The sequence below is a fragment of the Alternaria infectoria genome (assembly GCF_024043175.1).
Source record: "Alternaria infectoria strain BMP 0036 chromosome Unknown scaffold_13, whole genome shotgun sequence".
Lineage (NCBI taxonomy): Eukaryota > Fungi > Ascomycota > Dothideomycetes > Pleosporales > Pleosporaceae > Alternaria > Alternaria infectoria.
The window spans coordinates 92949-108632 of NW_026250702.1; the positions used below are offsets into that span (position 1 = coordinate 92949).

At 48.3% G+C, this 15684-nt stretch overlaps 6 protein-coding genes across 6 annotated transcripts; 3 read left to right on the forward strand and 3 right to left on the reverse strand.

Moving 5' to 3' along the window:
- Window positions 1–378: 378 nt before the first annotated feature.
- Window positions 379–1548, reverse strand: J4E92_007572 (uncharacterized protein; the record flags this gene model as incomplete). Its single annotated transcript, XM_051498935.1, has 1 exon — window positions 379–1548. One exon carries the CDS (start codon window positions 1546–1548, stop codon window positions 379–381), a length of 1170 nt encoding a protein of 389 aa, XP_051350670.1.
- Window positions 1549–3935: 2387 nt separating this feature from the next.
- On the reverse strand, window positions 3936–5780 carry J4E92_007573 (uncharacterized protein; the record flags this gene model as incomplete). The annotated part of the gene is made up of 6 exons (XM_051498936.1): window positions 3936–4406; window positions 4457–4792; window positions 4843–4862; window positions 4918–5348; window positions 5395–5573; window positions 5625–5780. The coding sequence occupies 6 exons, from the start codon at window positions 5778–5780 to the stop codon at window positions 3936–3938; spliced, it is 1593 nt and encodes a 530-aa protein (XP_051350671.1).
- A 1107-nt stretch (window positions 5781–6887) lies between these two features.
- Window positions 6888–7709, forward strand: J4E92_007574 (uncharacterized protein; the record flags this gene model as incomplete). Its single annotated transcript, XM_051498937.1, has 4 exons — window positions 6888–7082; window positions 7138–7242; window positions 7287–7511; window positions 7563–7709. The coding sequence occupies 4 exons, from the start codon at window positions 6888–6890 to the stop codon at window positions 7707–7709; spliced, it is 672 nt and encodes a 223-aa protein (XP_051350672.1).
- Window positions 7710–8549: 840 nt separating this feature from the next.
- Window positions 8550–9537, forward strand: J4E92_007575 (uncharacterized protein; the record flags this gene model as incomplete). Its single annotated transcript, XM_051498938.1, has 3 exons — window positions 8550–8760; window positions 8834–9184; window positions 9242–9537. 3 exons carry the CDS (start codon window positions 8550–8552, stop codon window positions 9535–9537), a joined length of 858 nt encoding a protein of 285 aa, XP_051350673.1.
- Window positions 9538–9899: 362 nt separating this feature from the next.
- J4E92_007576 (uncharacterized protein) lies at window positions 9900–11126 on the reverse strand (the record flags this gene model as incomplete). The annotated part of the gene is made up of 3 exons (XM_051498939.1): window positions 9900–10016; window positions 10065–10610; window positions 10665–11126. 3 exons carry the CDS (start codon window positions 11124–11126, stop codon window positions 9900–9902), a joined length of 1125 nt encoding a protein of 374 aa, XP_051350674.1.
- A 664-nt stretch (window positions 11127–11790) lies between these two features.
- J4E92_007577 (uncharacterized protein) lies at window positions 11791–12413 on the forward strand (the record flags this gene model as incomplete). The annotated part of the gene is made up of 3 exons (XM_051498940.1): window positions 11791–11857; window positions 11914–11951; window positions 12003–12413. 3 exons carry the CDS (start codon window positions 11791–11793, stop codon window positions 12411–12413), a joined length of 516 nt encoding a protein of 171 aa, XP_051350675.1.
- Between the last annotated feature and the right edge of the window lie 3271 nt (window positions 12414–15684).

Sequence of the window (15684 nt, forward strand, 5' to 3'; positions counted from 1 at the left end):
AGATGTCGCGAGTAAAGTCTCCACAATCCTAGCTTTTCCGTTAATCTTTCGTGCCGTTTGAGGCTCGACAAAGCACCGACGCGCCTAGCGGATGCTTACGGCGACCGACGGCGGGGAATAAGGTAAACTGATTCGCATACATGATAGTGGAACGTTGCAAGACTCCGGAAATAGTTGATTGCTGATTTAAATGGTTCCTAATTGAGACGCTAATACAGGTCATTCGTGCCGCTAGCCGTAGCTGACTGCGTTGTGTATCCTCATACAAGTATTCCGCATGGGGCCACATGCGCAAACCGCCAGGCGGTCATCTCGTTCATTACATCGTGTGTATCGTCAAATTGCCAGTCGAAATGCTGGAAGTTTCCGTTCGAGTGCTTAGATGTCGTTATATCCGAGAAGCATCTTTGGCAGATCTTTATCCGCGACCGCCCAGGCCCAGGCACGACCTGCCTCGCCACACCATAGGGAAGATGGATCTTCCGATTTCTCAAGCATTCCGTCTTTGGCCATCGACTTGATCTCATGGCCTGTGGTGTACGTCAAGAAGTGTTCGAATTGCTTTCCATCCAGAGCGAGAGCGTTTCCAGTGATACCATGACAGAGACATGGCTCCTTGGTGAGCAGGCCTCTTTCCCAGATGCATTCTCTAGCTTTTGCGACAACACGATCAATGCGGTCTTGAAGTTCTGGGAAATATTTTCGGATTGAGAGAATGGAGTTGACTACACCCGGTGCGCCGTGACAGACTTCAACAAGCTTGTCACGACCTGGTGGGAGAGATGAAGGAAAGTTGCCGCTCTCGTATTGATAGCTGAGCAGGGCGCCTAGCTCGGCCTCCAGCTTAGATGCCCAGGAAGGGTCGGTGAGCACGATCTGTGTAATGATACCGATTGCGCCATGAACGGCACCCACGTATGCCTTCCCATGCCACTTCCAGGGACGCGGACTTTGCATGATGTTTTCGATGACCTCATCGGCCGTGTCTTCGATGAGCTCGGTCACGTCCTTGTTGTGAGCGAACGCCCCGCGGACCAAGCGGAGGAGGTACAGATAGCCAGCGCGACCGTATAGCCATTCGTTGGAGGTCTCATCCTCAAGCATGACTGCAGCATGATCGCAGAGCTCCTTTACAGTGTCTGGGTCTTGTGCAGTCACGGCGTAAAGGGCAAGCAGAGACATGATGTCGTTGGAGATACCGCATTTCTTGGGAGATGGCGGCGGAAACTCCTTGATATGAGCCTGAGCTTGTTCGATGTAAGCCGCAGACCATGTGTTCAAGGGGTAGTCATCCAGCTTAAGATCCGGGTAGATGTTGTGCAGGGCATAGAAGAGGTAGGCTACTGAAATCGGTCCGTAGTATAGACCACCGCCTGGGGGTACATGATGCGGAGGATAGTCGGTAATCAATCGATCCAATGACGCTAGCAGTTGCTTGTGAGGATCTCGTCGTGCCAACGGCGCATCATTTCGAAAATAGCGGGGTATCGAGGGAGGCGGCGCTGCTTGTGTTGCCGAATCTGCAGGCGGCGCGCCGTCTTCGGACATGATGATAAGAGTATATTGAGTCGAGTTGATTCAAATCTCTCGTTGAAAAGCGAACGGGTAAAGTTGGCGCAGATTTAGGCATGCGCGAGTGACGGAAGGGTGTGAGATCGTAGCTGCCCGGCTGTGACGTCAGCGGGGCTAGTCGTCGGTGATTGGTCAGCTGCGGCAGTCGCAGGCTAGAACGAAAATTGGCAAACATCACACCAGGAACTCCATGTGCTGCGCTGGTGCAATCTCGAAGTTTCTAAGCTACCGGAGCTATGGGGTATCTGAATCTCCTTCTCGTCTGATGCTGTGATCAGTATTACTACATTGACTCATAACATTCTTCCGTCTAATTTCGACGCCTGCGTCTCGTACAGTTACAGTATTCATCACATCTCGCTGATTTGATATGTCCCAGCGACTTCTGTTGTAACATGACCATGATCGAAGAAAGGACTAGCCATGGGCAGCATGGCCTGGCCATGGTATGGGCTCAGCGGGAAGTTCAGAGAGACGTGCCAGCGAGTCGTTGCGATGTAGTTCATGCTGACCTATCTCTCGACTGTCTAGCTGGGGTGGATCTTCTGGTTCCGTGATCGAGTCTGCTCTGTAAAGTGCTGCTATTTTCTGCTGGAATTGGGTGGATGCTTTCCCTGGATGGAGTCAGCACTGTGTACCGAAGATCGAGGCATAACGCGTGGGCTTACTTGATAACTGCGATGTCATATCGTCACCGACTAAAGGAGAAGGGTATGTGGCTGCTTTGTATACTTTCGCCCGCCGTCTCTTTTTTAGGTATAGCAGTATAGAGGCGATCAATGCGCACAAGATGACTGTGCCTAGCACTGCGCCGACCACGGGCGCTACGATCGACGACTGAGCGTGACCAGCTGATACTGTTGCGTTGATAGACGGTGTCGCTGTGGCTGATGAGCTCAGTGTAACAGTCTCCAACGAGGACTCTTCTAGGCTGAATGTAGACCCAGTATCAAGGGACGACCCAGAGGCCGTTGGAGAAGCTATTGAAGAAGTCGTCGCGGTGATGGATATCATCAAGACCGATGTAATTGGTGAAGGCGATAATGTATGTGAGGCTACTCACGGTCAGCTCTTACAAACGCTCAACATACTGGGTGTACTTACATCGCCCTGGAGTCCGGTCCTTGTCGGCAGGACAGGTACTACCTGGCATGCATGGGTCTATCGTGCAGCAGCCACGGAAGTCGTTGCACTTGTAGAACACGCCTCCCTCCGGGCATGAGCCATCGTCTCTTCCTCGAAGTGCGGGTATCATTGTGTGAGGTTAAATTTCTTGATCGATGGATGATAACGATAGGACGAGAGCGACCAGATATGAAGGTGCGACCACGACCATGATCAAGCCTCATTAGCATGTTTGCATCAAACCATCATCAGACGCAAAGGCAGTGCTGTCGTGGGCCGCCGAGGCGACGCAAACAAAGCGGTGCATCGCAAGGGTGCTCCTTACTGCGCTTCCACGCGAAACGCTCTGCCCGATGCAGCCATGAGGTCAAAGAACTATTGACGCTGCTCTTTGTGTGCCTATAAACGTCGTTCGGAAGCTCAACTCATCCTCAGGGGCCGCGTGTGTCGATGTGTTGATGGAATCGTGGGATGACCTCGGATGCAGAAGTAGCTAGCCCCCCGGCGGCCCCGACTTCCCCTTCTCGCGTAAGAACTAATGACACCATACCAACAACGCCACAAATATTGCGAACGTCGCCCAGCCATCGCATTCCACATGGATTATTGACACTTCTCACATGATGCATCCGGGAAGATTCGTGCACGCGTAATTGCACACATCTCGGTGGTCTGACCAGGTCATGTCACGCGGCTACGCGTACCGATTCGCAACAGCAGCACGCGACGCCATCTCGGCCCGGCTGTGTGGGCCATAATTGTCGAGAGGAATCTACTACGCGGCAAGATGCAACACTTCGACAAATATTGACAGACCTTTAGATACCGTAGACAAGCTTCTCAGCGCTGACAGGCCGCATCCACGATACAGTGCGGATGCCACGTTTTTCCTCCATACCACCCGCACCAAGTAGCTGGAAGCCATCCTGAACCACACTTTCTAGACCACCCAGCATCAATCTGATCGGAGCTGGACTCAACGCGGAACCCATACAACCGTTGAGCCATGCATCACAAACATCGCTATCGACCTAGGCACGGGTCTGCCTGCGCAAGGCTTGCTAGTTCGCTTTTATTCTATCGATATCAATGTATCTATCGCGATAGCACCACCTCTCTTTCTCGTCGCACCGGCACTCCGGGCTCTGTTGCGCCTTCCGCATGCTAAAAGGGAAAACGAAAGCCAGCTCAAGCTACTGTGCTTTGTCTTTACCAAGAGTCGCCGTTCCGCCGAAGTACTACAAGGCTACCTCAACGATAGGCCCGACATATGTTTTCTTGCCTCTTACAAAATACCAGACGATGGCGAATAGTACGGTCCCTCCAAACGTGACTGAGCTGAAGTTCATTGATTGTGCATCAACCTTGACCGAGCCCGGCCAGAACGAGAAGAACCACAGTACGAACAGATAGACGCAGGCGAAGATGTTGTTGGCGACGCCAAACGCACCCGGAACTTTCCAAGGGCCCCATTGCAGCGACTCTGGTCCTACCATCGCAGCTCGCGCGTTGTAGGGACTGATGCCCTTGAGACGTCGCCACAGAAGCAGGGCGCAGACGATGAAGTATGAAGCGTAGAGGCCGCCGATACTGAGGTTGACGATGTTACTGAAGGCGACAAACGAGCCGAGTGCGATGAACGACAGAAGCACACTGATGACAGCAGTGATGAGGATCGTGTTGACGGGAATGAGCGTTCGAGGATTGAGCTGTGAGGGTCAGCATCAAGACGGCTGCGTGAACTGGGAGAGCTACTCACCTTGGTGACTTGAGCAGAAAACGGCATAGCGTTGTCTCTCGCGAAAGACCACATCTGTCGTGAAGTCGCAGCCATGAGGCCCACCAGACAGCAGACGCCGAGGGTCCACATGATCATAGCCATCGTCGCAGCCCCAGCAGCTGAGCCGGTACCTTTCAAGAACACGTATAGGTAGGGGTATCCGAGTGTTGCTGAAGACGCCAGAACATCGTCCAGGTCCCCAAGACAGAACAGATACGCGATCAACATCGCAAGACCAAGTGTGCCATTCAGCAAGACGCTGATCTGGATAGCTCGTGGAACGACTTTAGACGCGTTCTTGACTTCTTCGGCCATCTAAATTTGGATTAGCACGACCGCAACCGATCGGCGGAAGAGCAACTTACGTGCACACATGAATCAACACCTATCTGAATTAGCATCGATCTTGGCCCCGTCACTACATCAGGACAAACACTCACCAACCAGGGCGAACACGGATGATGGAAGCCCGACCATGAACGAAAGCGCCTGCGTCGACCAGCCCCCGGTGTTGACGAATGTGGTGAAGATTGAGGCATTGCTATGAGGAGCGAGATACACAAGCGGGATCAGGATTGCAAAGAAGCCCAGGATGTGGAGTATCAAGATCAATCCTTCGAAGTGTGCGAGTGTTTTGCTTCCGACCGTGTTGATGATGACCGCAAAGGCGAGCACAGCCCAGCCGAGCAGCATCGCCTGGTACGGCTTTGGCGAGTAGCTTTCGTCGCACATGAGAATTGTGCTCTGCAGAATGGTTCCGGCAAGGTATGCAGAAGAAGCGGTAGTGGCCTGCCAGCCAATGAGTGTCACCCATCCGGTGATGTAGCTCAGGAATCTCCTGTACGACGGCGGGGCTAGCATTGCTACCCAGCTAGGAGCATGTCAGCTACGAGAATTGTCATGATCGGGTTTCTTACTGGTACTGCCCACCCGCCGTGGGCGCCATCGACGACAACTCCGACAGAACCGTATAGATGGATAACGAACCAATCCATATAAGTATATAGCCCCAGAAGACACCTGCAGGACCACCATTGAGAAGACTGGGAGTCGAAACTTGGAGAATACCTTCCCAAGTCACCAGCACAGTACATGACTACGGAGACAAAGTCAGTGTATTTCACGCGTCCCATACACTCAAACTTACAAAACCCAAGATCTGCATGAAGCCAAAGTTACGTTTCAGCACAGGCTTCTTGCCCAGCCGCATGAGATCCCTGTCATCTCGAGTATAACCATCATGCTCGGCGTCCTCAATGGCCGAAGTGACAGCTTCAGCTTTCGTTCGGTTGCCAAGTTCCATGGCTTCGGATGAGATATGTAAAGAGGCAATCAAACAGAAGAGATAGGAACGAACACTGCAACGGGTGCGAGACGAACAAAAAGTAAATGCAGGCACTTAAACTAGCTATGATGCACGTCTTCGCGTTCAAACGTCGGTTACGCGAGGATTCATCCAGATTGTCTCGCTAAACACATTCAGCAGGTTACATGCTGTGCCGCATTCTCTGCCGCACTGCATGCCGCGCGGGGGTCTTGATAACGGCGTTCCGACGATGGTTCGAAGCTGCTCTTCTGTGCGCAACTTTGTTCACATTCGAACAGGAGAGCCAGATTCGCGATTTCGCATACACACGAAGTAGACTTTTAGTTCAGTACTACATACGCGCTCTACACAGCTTGAACTGGCTTTGAGTCCCCAGCTCTTCCCAGCTCAACAGTCGAACCCTTACCTCAATGAAAGGAGCCCTGTTGAATCCGCATCCTGCAGGATCCGGGTGGAAGCTGGATTAGGTGCCGCGGACGCTACCGTCCCGAGCGAGGCTTAGCATTGGCTAAGCATTGACGTCTGAAGCAGCCGCCATGGTCGCACAAACACCCACGGCATGTCCCGCAAGGCTCATTTACCGCTGCCTTCCTCTTTGCGTCTTGTCGACATGTGCACATGGTCTGCTCTCCGGCTGATTGGTGGTCTGATATGGATGTCTGCACGCATGTGGCGCAGATCTTCTAAGCGACCTATCACACCGTTGGAACATCATAACATGCTTGCGAAGCATACGCAAGCCTTTTGGGGTGATAGTACTATAGAGGTAAGCTTCCTGAATACCCTTGCGTATGCTAGCTCTCGAAAGGAGCATATTCACATGCCTACGTGGGTGTGATACCAGCCAAGCGGGTTCAGGAATCCTCGATGAAAGAGCTTCAAGGTGAGATGGGAGCAGGACGACATCATTTCTTTCGCCCTGAGACGTCCGTGGGCACCATGCGATTACAGCGTGTTGGATGGCGGCGCAAAGATAGCAACAGGAGAAGCTGAGTTCTTCGCGTTGGATTATATCCCTAATGCTTTAATCTCGGGAACGACCATCACGACATCTCAGCCCTACACTCCGAAACGTTAACCATCATGTTCTTCAGACGCAAGGCTATGGATGCTGGCAAGCGTCCTGCATTCCACGAAGGCTATGCAGCACCATTGATTCAGATTCTCGCATGGCTGTTCCTTGCCTTCGCGATACTAGCAGTCGTAGCGCAATTTGCGACCAAGAAAGCCATGTCCAAGCGTTTCGTCAAAGCCGACTTTGTGCTCCTAGTGGCCTTGGTAGGTCCTTGAGGAAGAGCAGCATGACTATGTGTACTGACAAACAGCATTGCAGGTTTTCGCAGCAGGACAGGCAGCGACTCTCCTCAGTTCAGCGGGCCAGCCGATTGGAAATCTACAGTCTGGCCTCGAACCGGATCAAATTGATGGGGCCTGGAAGGTATAGAGTACGGAAGCTTTGGAATGCAACGCTGACAGCGTTAGGCTTTGTTCAGCAGCGAGATTCTGAGCGTGCTTGCGATCGTTGCCGCCAAAGGCTCTTTGCTCGTCTCGCTGGCGTCAGTAACGCCTGTCGACACACACAGGAGGATGATGCGCGCTACAGGTGTTTTGACGGTGCTATGGGGATTGAGCGCTGTGTTCCTCATCGCCTTCCAATGCCCGTCTCCGCAAAGATGGAATATCACGAACCCGACGTGTATGGACCTCGTAAGTTTGATCTGCATCTCCTGGTATGAATCAGTAGCTAATACCATTCAGCGCGCCGTACGCACCTACAACGCTGTCATGAACATCGTGACTGATCTTGCGCTCGCCGGTGTACCGACACTGATGGTACTACCGCTGCAGATTACGCCGGAAAAACGTTTCACGCTCATCACAGGCTTCTGGTCACGCATAGTGTAAGTCGTGTTACGCTTTGTCAAGACTGCCTTACCACTCCGCTTGCACTAACAAAAATGATCACAGCGTCGTCTTTGCCTCAGCCGCCCAAATCGCATACATCCGCACCTTACCCCAACACGACGATCTTCTCCACTCAATATGGCACATCGTAGTCTGCGGGCAAATAGTACAAGTGGCCAGTATAATGACTTCGACCATCCCATTCCTGAAACCTTTTATGATGAGTCTCGACTCAGGCCTGTGGAGCGCACAGCATGCGGGTGTTGCTACGATGTCAGGTTACACATCCGCGGGTGTTACAGGGCATTTGTCAAGTTATATAGAGATCTCTAGTCAGCGAAGTCGCAACCCATCTTCTGCGAGAGGAGATAAAGATGCCGATATCTGGGTGCAGAAGGAGGTTGTAGTGAAAAGGGAGCCTAGTATTGAGTTACGTGAGATGGGGAAGAGTAGATAACACAGGATCGGTAAAGAAGATAAATATGTCGTACCCATCTTCAGCTTCCGCATTGCACTAGATGTTCCGCTGCGAGCACTTCCAGAGCCTTGTTCTCTCTCGATTACGACAGAACATGTGTCGCCCCGGCCCACTCTCCATTGGGCGCAGGGCGCACCTTCCATTCACCTTCACTCGCACGCGACGCACGACCGTTCCACAAGATCCACCCACCTAGGCAGCGCTTTCCCCACGCGCAAACGCTTGTCCAAGCGGTGACGTAGTATCACCACCGCGCTCTCACCTCCTCCGTCAAAAAGCTCTTTCCACCGCGCCTCCGCCTGCCTCACACCTCCCTTCCCTTCCCCAACGCAACTCGACCCACGAACAGTTAACCCACCACCATGCGCTTCCTCACCACCATCTTCCTCGTACTCGTCAGCCTCGCCGCTCTCGCAAGCGCGAACAACGATAAAAAGAGCGACGTGAGGAACTTCAGGGATGTCGTGAAAGATTGCGTTGTCGCGTGCAACTACGGTCCTCACTGCGCGCACTATTGCGAGTGCAAGGTGTACAAGCTTCTAGGCAAGAACATCAAGTGCAACAATGATCCGAGTAGGTGAAACAGCTGATACCCTGCGGCAGCCGTGGAGTGGGAGTTTGGATATTTCGCTAACACAGATTACAGCGTGCAAGAAGCCAGGGCCTAAAGGTTGCGAGAAGTACGAGCTCAGTGGCAAAGTTCGTCGAGACGAAGATACTTCTGCGGCTGTTGACCAAGCTGTGTCCGCGACTGTTGAGGAGGCTTCGTCCGAGACTGCTGCTCAGGTCAACCCTGGAACCATCAATTACAACCAAGACGCCCCCGAGGACTTTGTTCAGACTGCTGATGTCAACGGCGACGACAACACCTGCGCAACACAGGGCTGCTCCGAGGCCTTGCCGTATTGCCTCAAGGCGTGCGGCTATGGTCCCCATTGCGAGGGTTACTGCGCCTGCATGTTGCACTCGAACCCGAAGTCGATCTGTCGTCAAAAAGGTACGTGATAACACTCTAGCTCAGCGAGAGCTTCTATCTATACTAACCCTACCACAGGCTGCGTCGAGGCTCCTCAAGACTGCGATCAATGGGAGTTCACCGACCACGACATTGCTCTTGCTGGCCCGGAGACTGCCGACTATGAGCAAGTCGCTGCCGCTGCCAACGCTCGGGAGGGAAGCGACGACGACGACGTCAACAGCGAACACTGCAAAGCTTGCCGCGATGCGGGGTACGAATGTAGCAAGAAGTGCGGCGCCGACGATATGATATGCAAGGCTCTGTGTCTGTGCGCGAGTACTACGGAAGACAATTGCGGCAAGTGCAAGTCCGTCGACTGCCCACGCACTTAGGAGTGAGGGGTCGTCGAGTGTCGATGTGAGCGATGATGGTAATTCTGACCGAGATGCTGGAAGCTGGATGAGACTGCGGGTTTTCGGGTTCACGTCCGAAACTGGAGGCGGTTCCTGGTCTTCCTTCCTCCCCCAAAAAGGATCACGATCTTCGTAGATCTGATATCTAATGACACGCTTCCTTCTTGGCCATTATCTTGTTTCACATGCGTGATGGGTAAAACTGCGCGCTCGATCCAGAACTACCCGTATTAGTCGTTGTGATCGCAGTCAAGCTAATCCTTCTTGGGGTAGTTAGAAGAGCTGAGCCCGAGTCTGGAGTCGCATCTCGATGTGTGAGGTCGATGCAACGTGCCGATCTTTCACTTGATGGGTTTCCGAGCGTACACGACAGTCCCAGGCAAGTACGCGTGCGTCCGATAGCTCTTCAACTCCTTGCGCATCTGCGCTAGATGCAGTTGAGCACGTGCAACAGACCACTGCATCATGTCAGCTTAATCCACGACACCAATCTCAGCAATACTCACACCGCCAACCTGCGTCAACAACCTCAGCATAAACCCCTCGACCCCATCCATCAACCTCAGCTGATTCCACCGCCCAATATTCTTCAGCTTCTTATCCGTCGGCCACCCATTCATCGGCCACTTATACTCCATAACCGTCACATCCACAAACCCCGCTCGCCGTATCCTCTCAGCACTCTCCTCCCAAATCGTAAACGTCTTGCCGAACCGATCACCCATCTCCACGACTACTTTCCCCCAGGTATGGTAGAAGTGGTCTGGCCCCATTGACCCATCATCGGATGTAGGACACACGGAGTGCTCTACTATTTCTATCCAGCCGCCTGGTTTGGTGTGCTTGTAGGCTTGCTGGAAGAAGAAGTCCCAATCTGGGATGCAGCCGAAGAGCTCGCGGATGTGGATGAAGTCGAAGTGGTTGGGCGGGAAGGTCCATTCGAGCGAGACGTCGTCGATTTCGAAGTGGCAGTTTGGCGGGACCCATTCGGGTTGGATGGGGGAGAGGTCGGTTCCTGTTACTGTTGCTGAGGGGTATTGGTCTGCCATATCCTATACGTATCTACATTAGCCTACTTCGGAAGAGGAAATGTCTGGGCAGCATACAATTGCCCATATGCCGGTTCCTGTGCCGCAATCTAATATCGTCTGTGGATTAACCAGCGGCGCAAGATGCAGCTTCTGGTCGAGCGTCAGGAGGTACATGTGGTGCGCGAAATCCAGTATCTCTTTCGCCAGCTCATCATTCGGTCCCCAGTATGCGCCGTCGCGGTATGCGTGGTACTGGCGTCCATTCTCCATGCGGTGGTGGAGGATGGACGAGGCTAGCGAATCGGTCTCGTCGCCAAGGAGGCTGCCGCTGTCGAAGGCTGAGTCGGACGAGAAGCCAAGGCCATCGTCGTCGTCTACGGGGGAAGCTTCCGAGTCTTGTGGCGCTGCGTGGTGTACGGGGGCGTGTTGTTGTGGGTACGAGGAAGAGGAAGGCGCGTCGTCTCCTAGATGCACGGCGCTATCCTGCTGGTGCAAGCCGATGCCCTCGAAAGGCTTCGGGGAAGATGAAGACGCCATGGTGCTGTCGTGAGAGTGCGCGGCGGGGAGGAGTGGGAGATCTCGACGCGACGCCCGGAAACGACGGGTTACATATTGGAGAGTTGGAGCCGATGCACTGGGAAGTTGCTGGACGCTGGCCGGCCGCTGACTCTCGTTTGGAGGCGTCTGTCAATGGGCGAGGGGTCTCTGGCAAAGTGGAGCATTGCACCGATGGCGCCGCGTTCGCGCAGCATCCCCGAGTAGATCCAGCGGATCGGTCGTCTGCTCCGGTCGCTGCCATTCGTTGATGCGCGTGTAATGCACGCGCAAAAGGAACGGTGCTGCATCGCCTGCATGGCTGTTAGAGGCGTCGGGGTAAGCGCGTGCTGGCGGCACTCTACCGACGTTGTACGAAGACTCTGGGTGTCCGAGGCAGTCAGGCCATTGGCGAGCCTGCCAACAACGTCAAAAAGGAGGGTGTCGATGAATGCATCTCGTGATTGATGGCCTGGCTCATTTGCGGGCCGCAAACGGCGTCATTCGCTTCATCGCCGCTGTCTAATCGGCCCTTTTGGCAGGCGGGACGGGTTGGAGAGGGTGGGCCAAGAGCACCTCTACAGTGGATACTCGAACTTTGTTGTAGAAGACGAAGAACAGGTTGAGAGTATGACCAAAGTCCATCGATGATCTCAGGCGACTTGACATGGAAAAACCAACTGCCGACGGCGAAGCGCATGCGGCGCAGCTCCCTTACATTATTATTGGCTCTGGTAAGCGACGGTGACGCCGCATACATGCTGCACCACACGGTCTGACCAGCTCGCAGGAACCGCTGGACTTGCACTCGCACAGGGGCTCCGCAAAGTATGTACATCGTCTGTGTAATGCAAAGAGTAGCCTCATTCGAACAACTAGGCGAACATCCCGTGCGTCGTATTCGAGAAGAACGCTGCCACGCATGGCGAGCGCGACTGGAACATGGGCCTTCACTGGGGCGCGCCAGTCCTGAAAAGCCTCATGCCAGATGGCTGGTGGGACCGCATCCAGAGCGTCCAGGTCGACCCGAATGTCCCCACGAAAGAGCAGGACACGTTGAAGTGGCTGCGAGGCGATACCGGAGCGCTGGTTGCAGCCATCACCTTCGGCCCTTTCTACCGCTTACGGAGGAGCAAGTTGCGCGACTTGTTAATGCAAGGCCTTGACATACACTTCGACAAGCGCTTACACGACGTCTCATACTCACCTTTATTCCAGTTGTCCACTGTAATAAGGAAAAAGTATTACTACATTCTAGGGTCTAGTTACATTATAGCCTTCGCGTGTTAATATACATTGTTTCTAAATATTTCTACCTGCGCGCTATTCCTGCAATTGTGTAGCAGCAAGCCGACGGGACGGGACGGGTTGACTAGCCGCACAGCCTGCAGAACGCCGACACTCTGTACTTGTGTTTATTAACCTGCAGCCAATAGAATTAAAGCTTTAATTAACTAATAAGATTTCCTGCTTTTTTTCTTTATACCTGTTCAAATTCTAAAGCTCTGCAAGCACAGCTATTCTAACTCTACAACATAGCGAAAGAACAAAAGACAACAGCCTAGAGCATAAAGGTTATAAGAAAGAGACAGAACGTAATAAAAAGAAGAAAAATATCAAAGAGAGCTACTATATTAGAAGATAGTACAAAGAATGTATAAGCACTTAAAGACTAAGCGCCTTACGCCGCTACTTAACTAGGCTAACGCTAACAACGCTACTCTACACTACTACTATTACCTTCTATATTACTTCTTATAAATAATACTCTATTATAGTATATAGATTTATTTACGTGTAAAGCCTATAGCTTTCTCTACTACAGCTCTTGCGTATTACTATTACTAGAGCTATATAGGTACTATAGCCTTAATATACTTATTAAATAGTAGTAATTCTTCTATATATTATACTAGAAAGAGTCTAGATCTTTGCGCACTATAAGTAGAAAGCTAGAGCTTATATAGTGTAAGACATGTAGGCTAAGCTAACTTGCGCTCTTACTAAGAAAGATACGCAACTAAATCTATAACTAGATACTTATTAATTATAAGTTTAGCACTAAAACTATCTTTGTATATAACGCAAAGAGTTTTAAAATATAGTAAAGGTTTAGAAAGCGTACTACTAGTTATAGAGATACATTTAACTAAACTCTTATTAGTAAGTATATCTATAGTAAGCTATAGCCTACTATACTATAGTAGTTATAGCTTAAAGTTAAAAGTACTAAAGCGCTTATAGAGTGCTTTAATTAGTTGTGCGCTATTAAACTTATTAGCTATATATAATAGGTTAACTTCTATATTATATAGAGAGTTTATCTACTTACGTAGAATTCTATAGTATTTAAGTTTCTTTATATATACCTAAATATTAAGTATATTAGTGTATTATTATTAGATATTACTATACATAAGTAAGTATATATTAATTAAGAGCTAGCTAAAGTGCGCAAGAATATAAGAATAATATACTTTAATAAGGTATAGAACGTAGATAAAGATAGTAGGTTTCTAGAGTTAGAGAATACCTAATCTAGCTAATTAAATAAGAATAAGAATAAAGTTTATATTAATAACCTCTTTAAAGACAATCTCTTTAAAGACAACGTAGTAAATATAGCTATAACCTAATAAGTAGTATATAGTTATAACTTTAGCGTCTTTAAATAGACTTCTATTACAGAACTTTAGCCCTCTATAGGTAATATTTATTTTTTTTCTCTGCGTACGCTAACACTACCTGTAGAATAGTAAGAATATTCTAGATCTAGAGTATAGTAGAAACCTCTATATTCTTACGCTACCTCTAATATACGCCTTTATTAATAACTAGTACTAAGAAAGAAAAGATATAAAAGAAGAAAAGTACTCTAAGAATAAGTATATAATCTATATAGACACGTTATTCTTTTATAAAGCTAGTTACTATAGTAGTAATCTATTTATTACTACTATTAAGGCCTACTATATTACTTACTCTATCTAGTCTATAGTTATTAATATAAACACTAGATAAGAGAAGAGATAGTAAGTATTTGCGCGCTTTACGTTTAAGAATAACTAGCTAATATCTATTAGAATTACTAAGAGCAAAGCGCTAGTTATCTTTCTCTACACTATTATATTAAGTAAGAGCTACTTAGCTAATATCTATAATATATACTTTAAGCTAGGCAAATAGTTCTATAGTATTTATATCTTAGACTAGCGTAAGGTTAACTTTCTACTATTATTCTATAAAGATAGTACAGCTTACCTTAGACCTGTATACTATAAGATCTACGCTAAGCTTAAGCGCCTAGTAAAGAAAAGTATGTAGATAGTGCCTAGATAGCTCTACTCTATAAGAAATAGTACTAGTGTACTCTACTTAAAATAGATTTACTATCTACTTAAAGAGAGAGAGGTAGTAAGTAGCTAGAAGAGATAAATAATAATGCTACCTTAACGCTTAATTTATTTGCTAATATAAATGTGTAAATCTATACACTTTGCCTCTAGTAGTATTAACGCTAGAATACTAATACCTAAAGCACTATAGAAGAACTAGAATCTTCTAACTAGAAAATAAGTATAATACTACTATAGAACTACTTAAGCTACGTATATATAGCTATATATTTCTATATTATTGCTATTATGTAATAACACCTCTTAAGTGTTACTACATCTATCTCTATCTATCTATACCTAACTCTAGAAGTATTAGCTAAGAAGTGTAAAGGTTACAAGAGTATTACTTTATTACTTATATAGCTATAGCAGCTATATTAAACATTTAGAACGTAGCTAGAAGAAAATAGTATAGATAGTAACTCTATTATTATTATATATATATATTATATAAGTAACAAAGATATAGTAATATAGCTAATTTATACTATTCTTCTTCTAGATAACGCAAGTCTGCGTGTAATATAATATCTAGGTTTTAGAGTTCTATTCTATAAAAGCGCTACTCTAGAGAATATATTACTTTGTCTTCTTTATACTAGAATAGTTTTTAAAATTAGTTATAGAGCTAAAGTAATAAACTACGCTTAGTAGAGTAGACAGACTATCTAGTTAGCCTATATCTAGTCTTAGAGTTTCTAGTTCTAGCGTAGCCTGTAGGCTAGTCTATAGATAGATTAGTAAAGTAGTCTAGAGATAGATCTATAGACTACTAAATTAGCTCTTTTCTTTACTCTTTTTACTCTCGCTAATTAATATACGTTGCCTTTTCTATTTATCTAGAGTACTATCTATATATATACTATATATACTCTTCTATATAGTATCTACGCTTAATATCTTATTATTAATACTATAGAAGATACTTTTTAGTTAATTAGTATCTAAGAGAGATTAGGTTTGCTTTTATAGATAGATAGAGAATATCTAAATCTAGTCTAGAGTAGATAGTGTATAATAGAGGCTAATAACGCTGCTACTAATATGCTGTATAAGTTAGTAAAGCTACTATATAGTAGAATAGAAGCTTATATAATACATACTAATATACCTAGAAGAATAATATCTCTACACTAATATTATCTACTCTAACGTAATTACTA